This window comes from Drosophila navojoa, chromosome 3, assembly GCF_054131105.1.
Source record: "Drosophila navojoa isolate 15081-1374.11 chromosome 3, UAZ_NAV_1.0, whole genome shotgun sequence".
NCBI lineage: Eukaryota > Metazoa > Arthropoda > Insecta > Diptera > Drosophilidae > Drosophila > Drosophila navojoa.
Genome location: NC_142891.1, coordinates 3,869,523 through 3,884,310, shown reverse-complemented (window position 1 = coordinate 3,884,310; position 14,788 = coordinate 3,869,523). Strand labels below are relative to the sequence as shown.

The 14,788-nt window shown below is 37.7% G+C and overlaps 2 protein-coding genes across 2 annotated transcripts in view; one reads left to right on the top strand and one right to left on the bottom strand.

The window, feature by feature from the left end:
• The first annotated feature begins 1,586 nt into the window (after positions 1–1,586).
• pdm2 (POU domain protein 2) overlaps positions 1,587–14,788 on the top strand; it is a 34,132-nt gene continuing 20,930 nt past the window's right edge. Inside the window, exon 1 of the mRNA XM_089258524.1 lies at positions 1,587–2,751. Coding sequence (XP_089114650.1) covers positions 2,073–2,751 — 679 coding nt within the window. The 5' untranslated portion in view covers positions 1,587–2,072. The remainder of the gene's footprint in view (positions 2,752–14,788) is intronic.
• Positions 12,005–14,096, bottom strand: Nepl7 (Neprilysin-like 7). Its single transcript, XM_030382950.2, has one exon. It carries the CDS (start codon positions 14,041–14,043, stop codon positions 12,034–12,036), a length of 2,010 nt encoding a protein of 669 aa, XP_030238810.1. The 5' UTR covers positions 14,044–14,096; the 3' UTR covers positions 12,005–12,033.

Here is a 14,788-nt window from a genome sequence, read left to right as displayed (position 1 = left end):
TCTCTCTCTCTCTCTCTCTCTTCCACTCCCTCGCATTCCCTCCATCTCACACTCTTCTACACAGCGCTCTTATCATTGCGACTTCAATTTGTTTTCAATTTACAACAATTTGGTTTTTAAGTATTTGTAAATATGATTTGTCACTTTGCGTTGTTTGCATAATATAAAATGTCATATTACTATTTCTGTTTTCTGTTTTCTCTTCTCCTTTTCCTATTAATTTTATTTTGTTGTTATATTTGCTTTTATTAACGTACGATACGCGGCGCACTTGTTGAATTTATTGAACTGTCTAGCCATCGATGTGAAGGGGTTAGCTTTTTCTCGGAACTGGATAGGGAAATATTTTATACAGAAATATTAGATAGGGTGAAAATTACTGAAAATTAAACAAGTTTTAAAATTATTCTTTTTTTTTTTTTTTTTTGTCATTCGCATTAATTTATGAGAATATTTATTTCGAAACAATAAAAAATAATATAAATTTTTATAGTTAATTTCCTTCGGCATATGATTCAACGTTCTACATATATATGTATATGAATATTGACCAGCCACTTGCTGATAATATTTATGATATTATTGGAGCTAATATTCTGTCGCCTAGCTCTATGCAAACTTCCGCTCAACAATTTCTTAGTAAAAGGCAATAATGAACACCATTTATAAGTGTGACTGCAATGTAAGTTACTCATTCACTCTATTCACATTCACATTCACACTCGCATTCACATTCATATGACATGTCACGTGCAATGCAACGGGTGCTTAAAGATTGCTCGATCGAGGCGTTTTAGCTGGTCAGTTACACCAGAAATCGCATTTTAGAGGCGACAAGCCAAGTGTTTCGACAGCAAATCAATTACTTTTCTTATCGTGACACCAGAATCGCCAGAACGCAAATGATAGAGTAGAGTACCACAAATGCGCGTAAGAATAGAAAGAGAGAAAGAGAGAGGAGAGAAAGACACCTGCACTTGAAGAAAACACTCTAGATGTGGTAATTAAATCGATTTGAAAGTTTTGCAAAATAAGTTTGGAATTTGGGAGATACACAGAAAAATTAAGAGAAAGACAGGGAATGAAAGCTCTGATGCACAGTTGAAAGGAGATATAAAATCAAGAAGAGAAAGAGGGATAAGGATAGGGGGGGAGACAGAGAGAGAGAGAGAGAGAGGAAGAACAAGAGAAAAGCAAGAAATGAAAGAGGGATAAGGGTAGGGAGAGAGAGAGAGAGAGAGAGAGAGAGAAGCAAGAATCGGAAAGAGAGGAAGAACAAAAGAAAAGCAAGAAATAAAGAGGGAGAAAGAGAGAATAGAATACAGAAAGAGATAGACAGATGGAGATAGTGAGAAAGAGAGAGAAAATGAAAATATGGCGAACCAGAAGGAAGGAGAAAAAGCCATTAAAAATGAAGCAGAGAAAAGATTAAAAAAATTCCCTATCAAGAAGCGAAAGAGATTAAGACAGAAAGTGAAAGAGAAGAAGGAGAGATGTACATACTCCTAATGGCGACTCTGAGTTTTCTTTATCAACTTTTCAAATATTTTAAGCTGTATGCAAATAATTTTCAATCCCAAACAACTTTAATTCCGAGTTGATTCAAACAATTTAGCGCAACTCCAGATATTTCAAATATTTATAAATGAAAACTGGTTTTTGCTTATCCTCAAGCATTTTCGCTGAGTGTAGTTGTTAACAGGAGGGTTGCAACTGTTTTTAATAACAACATTTTAAAAAGCACTTAACAGCAAATTAAGCTTTCAGCGAGCAACTGACAATGCCAGCAGCAGAAGCAGCAAAAAGAAGACATTTTTAATTATCAACCATTTACAGGCAACGGCAGCAGCAGCAGCAACAACAACAGCAACAAAAATTGCCATGGAAAAAATTGCTGCTGGTGCATGGGTCAATATCATAATCTGAGGCAGCAACAAGTTGTGGCAGGCGGCAAGGCAAGGCGAAGGGGCAAGCAACGAGCGTCATAAATCAAAGCGACGCAATTTGCTGCCTGACGAACTGCAACAGCAACAGCAGCAGCAGCAGCAGGAGCAGCAGCAAAGGCAACAACTATGCCATTATTGCTGGCAACACTTGGTCAGCAACAGCTGCAGGCACAACAGCAGCACCAACAATCACAGCAGCAACACCAACATCAACATCAGCATCAGCAACAGCCCCAACAGCATCAGCTAAACAATTCCCATCGTCCAACAGCAGCAGCAGCAGCGGCAGCCGCAATGTTGTTGCTGGAGACAGCAGCAGCAGCAAAGACAACGTCAGCAGTAACTGCAACAGCAACGGCAACACACACGCCAATCATTGCTGCACTTGCAACAACTCCATTGCCGGCTACGGCAACAGCAACAACAACAACAACAACAGGTGTTAATGTTCAAATTACTGCCAAAGGCGTTGCTCGCTACGAGTCTTCAGTCAATGATCAACTGCCAGTGGCCGCAAATGTGGCCGCATCTGTTAATTATGCCGCATACGTAGCCCATTTGAATGGCCTAAAACACAACAGCACCAGCAGCAGCAGCAACAACAACAACAACAACAACATCAGCCAAAGCCCACCTCCTTATGAGAGCTGCATGCTCCCACGCCAGCCTCACATTCAAGTCAAGCAGGAATTCATGGAACCAACGGAGCACATGGAGCATCCCACCGGAATGAATCACATAAATGGGAACCACTTCACTAGTAATAACAACAACAACAACAGTAAGGGCAGCAATAATCAAACAGGTGAGTAAATTTCATAATATTACAAATGCAAATTGAGCGGGAATTGTAATCATAGTTTTATAATAAAAACGGCAGCAAGTTATATCTATCTATTATAATATATAGCAAAAAATAACTCCTCTTAATATAAAAAAAAAAAATAAATAAATATATTTCTAGCCTATTCAAATGTTTACTATAAAATTTTCCAATTATTATCTATGACAATCTATTCAAAATCAATATTTTCTCTCATTTGATTTCTCAAATGCTTTACTAGTTAACTAGTTGCTCCCCTGCTCCCCCCCCCCCCCCCTCTTTATTTGCTATACCGGACACAATCAAATAACATACATATGTAGTTAAAAAGCCGTTAAGTGAAAAACGAGGTATTTACAATGTGCTAACAACAACAGTTTGCCATTTTTCATGGCCATAAACCCTTTTCGACGAGTGGCCCTCGCGCGCCTTATGCCTCGTGCCAAAAACGCATGCTTATGAGATTTCTCAATTTTTTATGCGTTTAAACAGATTTGAGTTTCTTTTTTTTTTTATTGGGCCGTTACCCTTAAGGAGCAAAGGGAAAAAATGTATAAAGGCAAAAGGTCGACATCATCATCTTGATAGAGCCAAAAAGATGTCACACGAGGGACACCAAGACCAAGAAGCTGGCTAATATTGCGAAAAAGGACTGGCAAGGACTCGCCGGCAGACAGACACGAGTGCCAAACATTTATGAAGATTGAAAGGGTTGTCAAACACTTCATCCATCTTAACCGCGACCCAAGGCTTAAAAAAGGGGCTGCGTAGAGAGAAAGAAAAAAACAAGTCGTGAAAAGGGTGCAACGAATTGTCCTGTTGCTCGAAGGGGGGAAAAACATCTTGTTTTCTTTCGATTATTGAAATTGTCGGCAATGCCCTAGATGAGCTAGCTGCTAGCTCTCTTTCTCTCTCTTGCTCTCGCTCGCTCGCTGTCGACCCTGAAGAGCTCTAAATTGTTTTGCACGCACACGTGACCTCAATTGTATATAAAAACCAATGCGCCCTCTATATTTATCTACCTCTCTTTTACTATTTAAATAAGCTTCATTAGCGTAAACTCTTGCACCGCATTCATCTTCATATTCAAATCCATTTCCTCAACAATTGGAATAGGAAATGCGTTCCTAACATGCAAAACCTACAAACGTTATAAAGTGAACCAATTATATGAAAAAAGAAGTATATTTAATGTAAAACAATGTTGTAAAATACCCAAAAAAAAAAAAGAAAAAAATGTATAGATTGGGCGAAGCAGACAAAGTGAAGAGTTAGAGCCAACACGCGACCGGAAATTGCGAGCAATTTAACCAAATAAAACTTGACCGAAGCGTTTTTACCCATTATAACGTAAGTTAAGGAGAAGGTATAATACTCTTTCTGAGTGAATTTGTAAAAGGTGGATTAAAAAGAGATGGTAAACTGATTAAATAGAATAATGCAATAAATACTTTAAATAATATATAGATAATTATGAAAATGTAGATATATGTACATATATAAAATATACGTATGCATTCCCTGTTCTTAAATATGAAATCTATTTCAAAAATATAGAAAATATTTCAACTTTTTACTCATTAAACATACATAAATCTACAGGGTATCTGTTAGTCAGTCAACTTCTCTGCCCAACTTTATACTTGTCTATTGTTCATTTTTTTTTAATTTTTTTCCATTTGTCTCAACGGCGCATTATGAACTGCTACTAACTCGACCATTACTGTTAGCTGTCTCCCCTCCCACCTGCTGCTACGTCTATAATAATTTACCTTAAATGTGCAGCTAGTTGCATGTACAAATAGCACTATATGACGTCCTGCAGCAGTACCCAAACTTGGCGCATCGAGCTCTCAGCTTTCTCAGTTGGTCAAACGAAATGTCTTTCTGTCTTAGCCATGGGAACCAAATAATGAGGAATGATGGCGCCTAGTTAACAGATGGTTTTAAAGAAATGCAATAACAGATACATATTGAAGCAGCATTGAAAAATACAGATACAGATACAGATACAGATACAGATACAGATACAGATACAGATACAGATACAGATACAGATACAGATACAGATACAGATACAGATACAGATACAGATACAGATACAGATACAGATACAGATACAGATACAGATACAGATACAGATACAGATACAGATACAGATACAGATACAGATACAGATACAGATACAGATACAGATACAGATACAGATACAGATACAGATACAGATACAGATACAGATACAGATACAGATACAGATACAGATACAGATACAGATACAGATACAGATACAGATACAGATACAGATACAGATACAGATACAGATACAGATACAGATACAGATACAGATACAGATACAGATACAGATACAGATACAGATACAGATACAGATACAGATACAGATACAGATACAGATACAGATACAGATACAGATACAGATACAGATACAGATACAGATACAGATACAGATACAGATACAGATACAGATACAGATACAGATACAGATACAGATACAGATACAGATACAGATACAGATAGATATATCTAAATACCTACTAGAGCAATTAGAATACCATATAGCAATTATATAAAAACAAGTGCGGCTTAAAGCCGGAAACTCCAAACTAAATTTGAATCCGCATCCTATGGGGAAATGGAAAATGCGGAACGACAAAAGGAAACGGCGTCAGACTCAACAAAAACGTCAGAAAAACCAACATTTCATTTAAAGATCTACGAAACCACAAAAAAAGATCAAGGCAGCTGCCAGCATGAAGAAGAAGCAGAAGTAGAAAAGATGCTCGCGATCGCCGCTTGAATGAAAATAATTATGATAATTGCAACTGCTGCTGCTGCTGCCGCTGCTGCTGCTGCTGTGTAGTGGGCATACTAATTGTAGGCTCGGGTTCGAACCGCAGTTCAAGTCGACAACAGCAACTGAAGAAGTTTCGTTTGATAGATAGAAATCGTGTAGGGAAAAACTCAATAAATCTATTGTTGCGCTTAATTATTGTCGAAATTCAAATCGAGTTACCTGTACAGGTACCTGTAACCCCCTTCACACAACATGTTTGTTTCTCCTACCTGTCTGTTTTCTTTTCTCCCTCTCTCTCTCTATCTTCCTCTCTTCTAAAAGATCATTTATCTTCGTGCGATGCGCAAAATTTGAATGCATCCGTCAGATACAATTGGAACTGGAGACTGACGGCTGGAGGCTGTAGTCTGCGTTTGAGATGCTTCTCTCTGATCTCTCTATAAATGCATTTTGGATCTGCATTTTATTTTTCTGAATGCAGCGCATATAAAAAATGAGTTTGAGCGTGTGGAAATTAGATCCTATTTGGCGCAGCGTGTGATTAGCAGCGAGTTCCTTTGATCAACCGATAGGCTACCATTATTACTAGCTGTTGTGGTTCTTGTTGTTGGTGCTGTTGCTGTTGCTGTTGTTGATGATGTGCTGGGTCTGGTTTTGATTTATATATTCAATCATCTGGCTGCCGCTCGTTCTGCTCGCAATTAAATTCAAATCAAACATTTATTTAAATTTTATGCATCGGTTGGTGGTTGATTGCGACGCATTTCAATTATGTGCCCCAAAGTGAGCAGTGATCAGGGGCAGATGGAATGGAGAGAGACATGAGCTCGCAGCTGAATTATATAAAAATTTTGGTACGACCTATGTAATCCAATTTGAGTAGATTTTACAATTGTTGGAAACTAATGTTCAGCTTCGAAAGTCGAATAAAAGGTTCTAGTTACCGCAACTGGCAAAAGCAAAGAATAGAAGTTATAAATATAGAAAAAAAAGTATGAACTTTCCTTAAATATAATATATGTATATATGTATATATATTTTATGTTTTTATTAATTTTATTTATTTTTTCTTTTATTTATTTATTATTTTTTTTTTGAATAATCGCCAATTCTTATTAATTCTAAATGCAACAAATTTAAAAAAAATCACTGTCAAAAAATATATATTTCACTATCATATTATTGTTGTTTTTTTTTTTTTTTAATTGTAAATATTTGCCTTAACTTAAATTGAATTTTTTGTAAATTATAAATTTTTTTATAAATTATAAAATACTAAGCATATGAATATTTCATTTCATATCAATTTTTATATAAGAGTTAGTGATATAACTATTACTCCTGCTTTGGTTCTGTCATGCTTGAGTTGAAAATAGATCATTTGCAATACTGCATATGTATTATTATAATACAACACAATTACAAGTTGATCAAGCAAACTTACACTGTGCATAACGATCGAAATGGAAACTAAAAAAAATTCCCATTAATTAAGTGGAATATTAACTTTTCCCTGCACATAGAAATTGTCGTCTAGGCAAGACAAACCGGAAAGGCGTTAATTATTCCAAGTACCCCTTACATACAATATACATATGAGCAACTACCGTCCAAAATAATGGATCATTAATCAATAAATGGCGTAGAAATGGTGATGTATATAGGTTTGTACGCAGAGAGTAAGAGAAGCAGCAGCAACAGCTGACGCTGCAGCTCATCTTCACACCTCGCCGCCAAGGAAATACCTTGGCAACATCTGGGCCATATCCATGTAAAAGACCACGCTAATATCATTTTAATCGCGTCAAATTAAGGGTTCAATGCATAAAGGCAAAGGCATAGCCAAACCCAAACCCAAAGGCAAAGGCTAAGACCATCTATCGTCAAATTTCCCATGGTCAATATGTTAAACAAGTTCTGTACGAGAGGGCGGAGCACAGAGCCGAACCAACTCCAAAACGAAAATTAGATTTTTAATTAAAATAATTTCGTATGCAATTTAGATAATCGTTTGCAAAATAATAATAACAACAACAGCAACAACTAAAGCCAAGTAAGCTTAAAGAAAAGAGAAAATATATCTAAAACGAAGCAGAAGTTCACTTTGCCAGCAGAAGCAGCAGCAGCAGGAGCCGCAGCCAAGCCAAAAGATTGCTGCAGAATGCAGGAGGCAGAAGCTGCAGCTCGATTGATCCATATGCGATTTGCTTGCCGCATTTTCGGCAAGCATTACTTTTGCCAATACCCTAGAATAGGTGACAGAAAGCGGTTATACAGAATTGACAGTGTGAAGTAGAGTTAGAAAAAAAAAAAATAAATAAATAATAATAAAATAGAAAATAAACAAAATCAGAAAAATAATTAAATTTGAAAAATTAATAACAAAGAATGTTGAAAAAAAAAATAATAATAAAATAGAAAAAAATTTTTGTTTAATTTCATTTTTTGTTCTTTACCCAGTAAAAGCTTTTCGTAAATTTAATAATTGAATTTATTTTAGCTTAATAAATAAAATAGCTTCGTATAATCGAGCCCACTTTTACATTTCATCTTTCTATCTTTGTTTATGTATAACTCAATTTCCATATATTTAACCTTTACTAAGCCACAGTTAACAAACTCTTCAACATATACAATTCCAGAGTATCTCATAGTTCATTCTCCTTTCATACTTGCAACATTTTTCACTTGTTTCATCTTTTTTCGTTGGGGCGTTTACCTGAACGAAGGCGGACATCGGTGCAACCAAATAAAATGAAGCACATTTTTTATACAAATCGGAGTAGGAGGCGGCAGAGGCAGAGGTAAAAGCAAAGCCAGAAGAGTAGCAACAACTAGAGAGGGAAGAGAGCAAGGCAAAGTGTGGCCAGAGAAAGAGTAGCAGGAGTAGCAGGAGTAGCAGCAGCCTAACTGCATCAAGATGCGAATTGCAAGTCGCTGGCTCAGAACTCAATCTCCAACCCAGGGTCAGGCGCACACGCACAGCAACAACAACAACAACAACAACAAACAAAATATTTAAATTGATCATCTCCATTTAATAAAGGCAGCTCAACTCAGCTCAGCTCAGCTCCTCTGCAGTTGGTCGTGGCTGCTGCTGCTCCTGCTCCAGCTGCTGATCCTGCTGCTGCTGCTGCTGCTGCTTCTACTCGAGCAAAAAGTTCTTAACTTAATTTCGCAAACGATTTTCATAATTCACCATGAAGAGCAATGCCGCGCGTGTTGCTTCTCGGTTGGCTCTGCAACTGTTTTGGTAGTTCAAATCCCCTTTCAGCTCCACCCAGCCCCTGCTGCGACGCCCCTTTTGATGAGCCACTGCAAGTCTCTCTGTGTGTGTGTGTGTGTGTCTGTGAGTGTGTGGGGGTGTCTGGGAGGCGCTTTACTTTGCTTTGTGCCTCGACTTGGCTTAAGAGCAAAGAAGACTTTCTGCATGTAATTATGGTAACATGCTTTTGGCAACTGCTTTTTATAAAAGTCAGCCGCAGCAGAGTTGCCAAGCATTGAAATTATTATTGAATATATAAAACCTTTGAAAATTATTGATTGCAATGCATTTGCCTTTAGGCTATTCACTTTTGTCTAAAACTAAATAAAGTAAACTTTAAATTGCTTTAATATTTTTGGATTTATTCTCTATATCAAAGATCGCCAAATAATTTTGGTTTGATGCTCAAAAATATCTACGTCAAAAACTTGGGCTAGATTATTAACAAAACATTCTTCAAAATGTTCATATTTTGTAATAGTAAATATTCCGTATTATGGTGTAAAAACTAAATAGTTATTAAAATTAGTATGCATTTATATTTTATTCAAATTTAAAAACTTTTTATTATGATAAAAATTGATATTTATTGATGTCCACCTGGCAACCCTATTTTGCACCGACTGCAAAATTTGTTGCTGGCGAGCAGCTCCCACTCAGAGGCCGCATACAAGTTGATTTTTTATTACGCGGTCTACGCCTTTCATATTAAAAGACAAGCCCTGGCTTCACAATGGTTTACATAAATGGAATTAATGCAGCCGCAGCTGTAGCTGAGATCGAGACGGAAGGAGTCTCTCTCCCAGTGGAGGCTGAAGTCAAACTCGAAAGTCTCCGGCTAGAAGATTACAAATGGCCGCTCGCATCTTTGGCTAATTTGACTGTCCATTGTGGCTGCAATTTGTGTGCGGCAAATGCAATTATGAGATAAAAGTGGGAAAAGTGCGCTACAATTTCAACCTTATATATATACTTATATAATTGGAAGATTTTGCAAGAGCAAGTAAGTGCGCATAGGGGAGGGGAAGATGAGCGAAAGACCACCTGCAAGTATGCATGGGCATTAGCACTGCTGTAGGTAACAAAAATAAATTAAGAAGAATGAAGAAGCATAGTGAAAAACGTGACTCTCGGACGGAACGACTGCTTGATACCCGCTCACTGCTAGAGAGTAGAAATATTGAATTATAGCACGAAGAGCTTGAGAAAGTGAAATTGAAAATGTAAATTGACGATGCTTAAAAAAATATGTTTATGTTTTGGAGAGCTGTAAAAATTTGACCTAAGAAATGTTTTACAATTTTCGAAGATACAATGCTGAAGATATTAATAGAGATTTTAGATGAATTATAAGTAAGATCAACGGCGATCTAACAGTGGCCTATCTTAAGAAAAACTATTAAAAATAATGATTATTCTACGTTTCAAAAAGAAAAAAAAAATAATAATAATAAAAATAAAATTAAATAAAAATAAAAATATTACAAACATAAATTGTGAGTAAACCAATATACCCTCTTGCCACTTCTCCAACGAGTATAATTAACTACATTTAAGTAACATTTCATGTGCAGCAAAAACACTTTGCATTCGTAAAAGTCAAGATACGAACAGCTAAGAGAAAGGAAACCCGGCAGAAAACTGTAAAAATTAATGATTGCTGATTTTATGACCTGCACAGATTATGGCCAGAAGTCGTCAGTGGGAAAGTCAGTAGAAGTCAGACAAGTCACGCAGCACAGCGACTGCAAAGATCCTGCTGAGTCCTTTGGGCCGGGATCGTTTCTACCTGCCCGCTCACTAGCTGGCGCCGCAAATCCATAACAAAATGCATGAAAATCCGTTAGACAGACGGCTAAGATAGTGAGGCTGAGCAACTGTGGGCGATCCTTAAACAAATAACATTATAGGTTCATTTGGTATGCACAAGGCAGAGCATTCTGCAGCTCACTCTTAGCCATTCTACGTATGATCTGCATCTGAGCACGACTAATGATAAAGTAAAACTGTTTTTCCCGTCTTTATCTACATTTTACAGTTGTTTCAGTGCCCAATTCTTTGAAGTGAATCTCACCTGAACGACTCTCTGGACTACACCTACTTCGACTTCATCTGCTTCTTTTTCGCCTTCGGTAGTTTTTGCCTTTTGTTCACCTTTTGTCATCATTTCTCTTTTTGTTTTGTTCAAATGCCATTAATTCGTAATGAGAAAGGTGTCACCCAGTCTAAAGTCAAAAGACAAATATTACCAGACCCGCCTACCCAAGTCTTTAGTCTCTCTCTCTCTCTATATACATATATATTGAGAGAGAGTGTACGGTCCTCTGCAGGTTCTGCTCAAAATCAATTAGTTCGCATTCAATTACAACCATCATCATCAGCTGTAGGTGAAACAAATATGTATTAGCAGTTGCCTTTTGATCCCTATTCAATTGTCTTTAGAAACATCTTGAGAAATGCACCTAAAGAAATTCTATGGCTTTATAAGAACAGCTCTATTTGATTTAGTATATTTATTGCTACGACATAACATAAGAACATAATCTAACATCTAAACTATTTATTTGTGGTAATAAAAAATCTTCCACAGATGTTGTGATCTCTTCTTGATCTGCAATAAAATAAATGTTTAATAGAAAGCTCACACATCAATTTCAGCTAAAAAATAATTCGAAAGAATTTGATAGATAAAAGTCAAGAGCTCAACGTCATATACCACTTTTTCCAAGCTTTTAACATCAAATTAATGATCGATTCATTAGCTAATTAGCTTGAATGATTGACCAGTAAATCAAAGAGATCTTGAAGAATTCATATTTAGGATTTGTTCAAGTTTAACTTAAGCAGCTAACTTAACTTAAAAGATCTTGAAGAATCTATATTTTTATAATCGCTCAAACTTTTATTAGCCAAAAAGAAGTTTCGAGAATGTCAATTGAATTTCGCTTTATGAAGCTTGTAGTAAAATTAGGGTTATGTACCTATGATGATCTTTGAAGATAAATTGTGGCGCTTTTCGTAGACAATCTTAACCTCAGCATCCAAATCAATGAAGATCAATGAGTACCAGATAAACAACTTTAACATCAAGATCAGTAATCTGCATAGATCTGATCCCTCAAACCTCTCCAATTAAATTGAAATTCAAAATACAACTCTTTAGCCTCTACCAATGATTTCATTTTATTTACCAAACGACACATTTCTTTAGCGGATTCATGTCGGTGCCCAGTTTGCAGTTGAAAGCCTCGCTAAACTCGGGCATATTACTCAAAGTGCCCACGACTCGGAACTCCTCGCTGGCATGGGCATCCGTTTTGAGTCTTTTCAGCTTGTACGCGTTGTCGCTGCCCGTGCACCAGGTCTGAGCGAACTTCAGGAAGAAGAGCTGCTTATTATTGTACTCGATGCCACGCAGCGGCTTCTCCTGCCATGCTTTATTGTTGGTATGCTTCTTATAGGCATAGTAGGCCATGCGTGCGCCCACATTATCAGCAATATTATCGCCCGAGGTCAAAGTGCCATTGGTCGCCATGCCGAGTAGCAAGTATTTGTTATACTGCGATTCCAGACAGCGATAGCGCTCCTTGAAGTTACGCAACGAGCCTGCCGACCACCAATTGATCTTCTTGCCATCGTAGTTGAACTGATAGCAGTACGAGTCGAATCCATGCGCCATCTCATGGCCCACTATATTGCCAATGCCGGCAAACTTGAGCACATCGGGCAGTTGCATGTGATAGAGCGGCCACTGGGACATGCCGATCGTGATGAAGGCCTGATTGAGAAAGTCCGCATAGTAGGCGTTCACTGTTCGCGTGGGCATCAGCTGTGGAATTAGCGCCTTGTCCACTGAACGCATTCGCACCCTGGCCCTGTTCCGTTCGAGCTCTGCAACATTTTCGAAGAAATCCTGGGTCATATTCACCTCCTTGTAGGCCTCATCGATCAGTTCGCGATGCTGCAGATCATCGCTGTAGCCGACGAAAACATCCATCGAGGATAGCTTCGTTTTCGCCTGCGAGCGTGTCTCCTCATCCAGCCACGTATATTGCTCCAACAGCTCATAGAAGGTGTCACGTATATGGAGCGCCAGCTGCAGGACATCTGCCCGACGATCCTTGTCGAAGACGCGCTCAATAAACCAGGGCAGCAGTGCATAGTTGTAATACGACTCGGTGATCATGCGACAGGAGTACGCTATGCTGGAATTTCTCAAACTCTGCGTCTTCCACACATCGTAGAATTTCAGCAGCACGCGTTGTTTCACATACGAGCGCAGTAGCGTAAGATTTTGGTGCTCCAGAAAATGCACCAAATCTCCCACAGATTCCAATTGATTTTGCACTATCCAATGCGATTGCTGCGTCCCATTGAATGCCACCTCAAAATATCGAGTCCAGTTCAAACGATCCTCCTTATGCTTCAGCAGAAATTCGCCCAACGTCAATTTCTCTGTTTCATTGCGAGTTTTCACCAACTGCGTGAGATTTTTCTCGAATTGCGTTAAATTTGCAAAATTATCGAGAAATTCGCGACGTTTTACTTCATCCTCGATATGAAAATCTTTTGTCATATTCTGCAAGTGATCCTGCGTATATTTCGAGAGCAATTTAGTCGGAGCCTGGAGTAGGATGATGAATTTTCTCAGGGCCGGATTGTAATTGACTTTCAGTGGCAGCAACGGAAATATCTCATAGTTCGACATGAAATTCACATAAATCCAATCTTTAGTAAAGTTTGATTGCTGAAAACGATCTTCCAGCTCCATAAATCTTCGATATCCCGGCGATAGATCGGATTTCATTTGTACGCAACTAGCATAAAACTCTTTAGCTTTCCATTCCGAACTTGAGGTCAGATTGCGGGGCAGCTCTGTGGCATTCTGTAGAAATTGCAACACCTGTTCGTCGATTACCGTTTGTATGCCCTGCAGTAGACTCGTGTTGCGTTGCTCTGGCCGCAGTAGAGGCGATTCCTTCCAGTTGCCACACGCATACTCATAGAAATTCTCGCAAGGATCGACGCTCCGATTCATGGTGGACAGCATGAATTTGCCATATTCCTCCAGCAGCTCCTCGCGATGCGTCCAATGGGATTTGGCAAACAAGTTTGTATCATTTGTAGCTGACACAACAGCAACAACAACAGCAGCCACTACCTGGATTAGTAACGTGGCCAGCAGCGTATTCACCATTATTTCAATCCAGAAACAAATAAAAATGGGCCAGGCGCGCTCGCCAACTATCGCAAATGTTCTAAACTTTGGGAGCAGCGCGCTGTGGCAATTTATACACCACGTGAAACAGGTTGGGCCCAGCTCTATAACTAAAATTGGGCAGTTTGCGCTACCCTGTTGGGATTACGAGTAGGGCATGCAGAAATTGTGTAACTTTTGAGGAAATGTAAATAAATATATAATATATATATATATATATATATATATAAAAAAATTTGATGGATTTTAAAAATACAAATTCTCAGTTATATTTTTTTTTTTAATTTTTTCAGCAAAATTTATTAAAATTTTCATTTAATTTAATTATTGAAAAATTGAATTGCATAAATTATACAAATTTATTTAAAATTAAAAATAACATGTTCATTAATTTAGAATAAAATAAAATAATTTAAAAGACATTATATATTAAATGCAGTTTATTAAAATAAAAAATTAAATATTTTAAGTATTATAATTCACTCACATTTTTTTTAACATTAAACCTTAGAGCAAGCTGTAAAGGGTATCTACTAGTCTGGCAGTTAGCCAGCCAAATCTCACTGCTCCACGCTCAGTTTGGCACAGCTGACGCGTTGATTTTATTGTTGATGTTGTTGTTGTTGTGTTGTGTTTTTTTGGTATTTTACAAAATTTAAACTCATTCTTCAAACTCACCACAGAAACCACAATTAGGCTGCTGAAAAAAATTTATTGTTGTTCT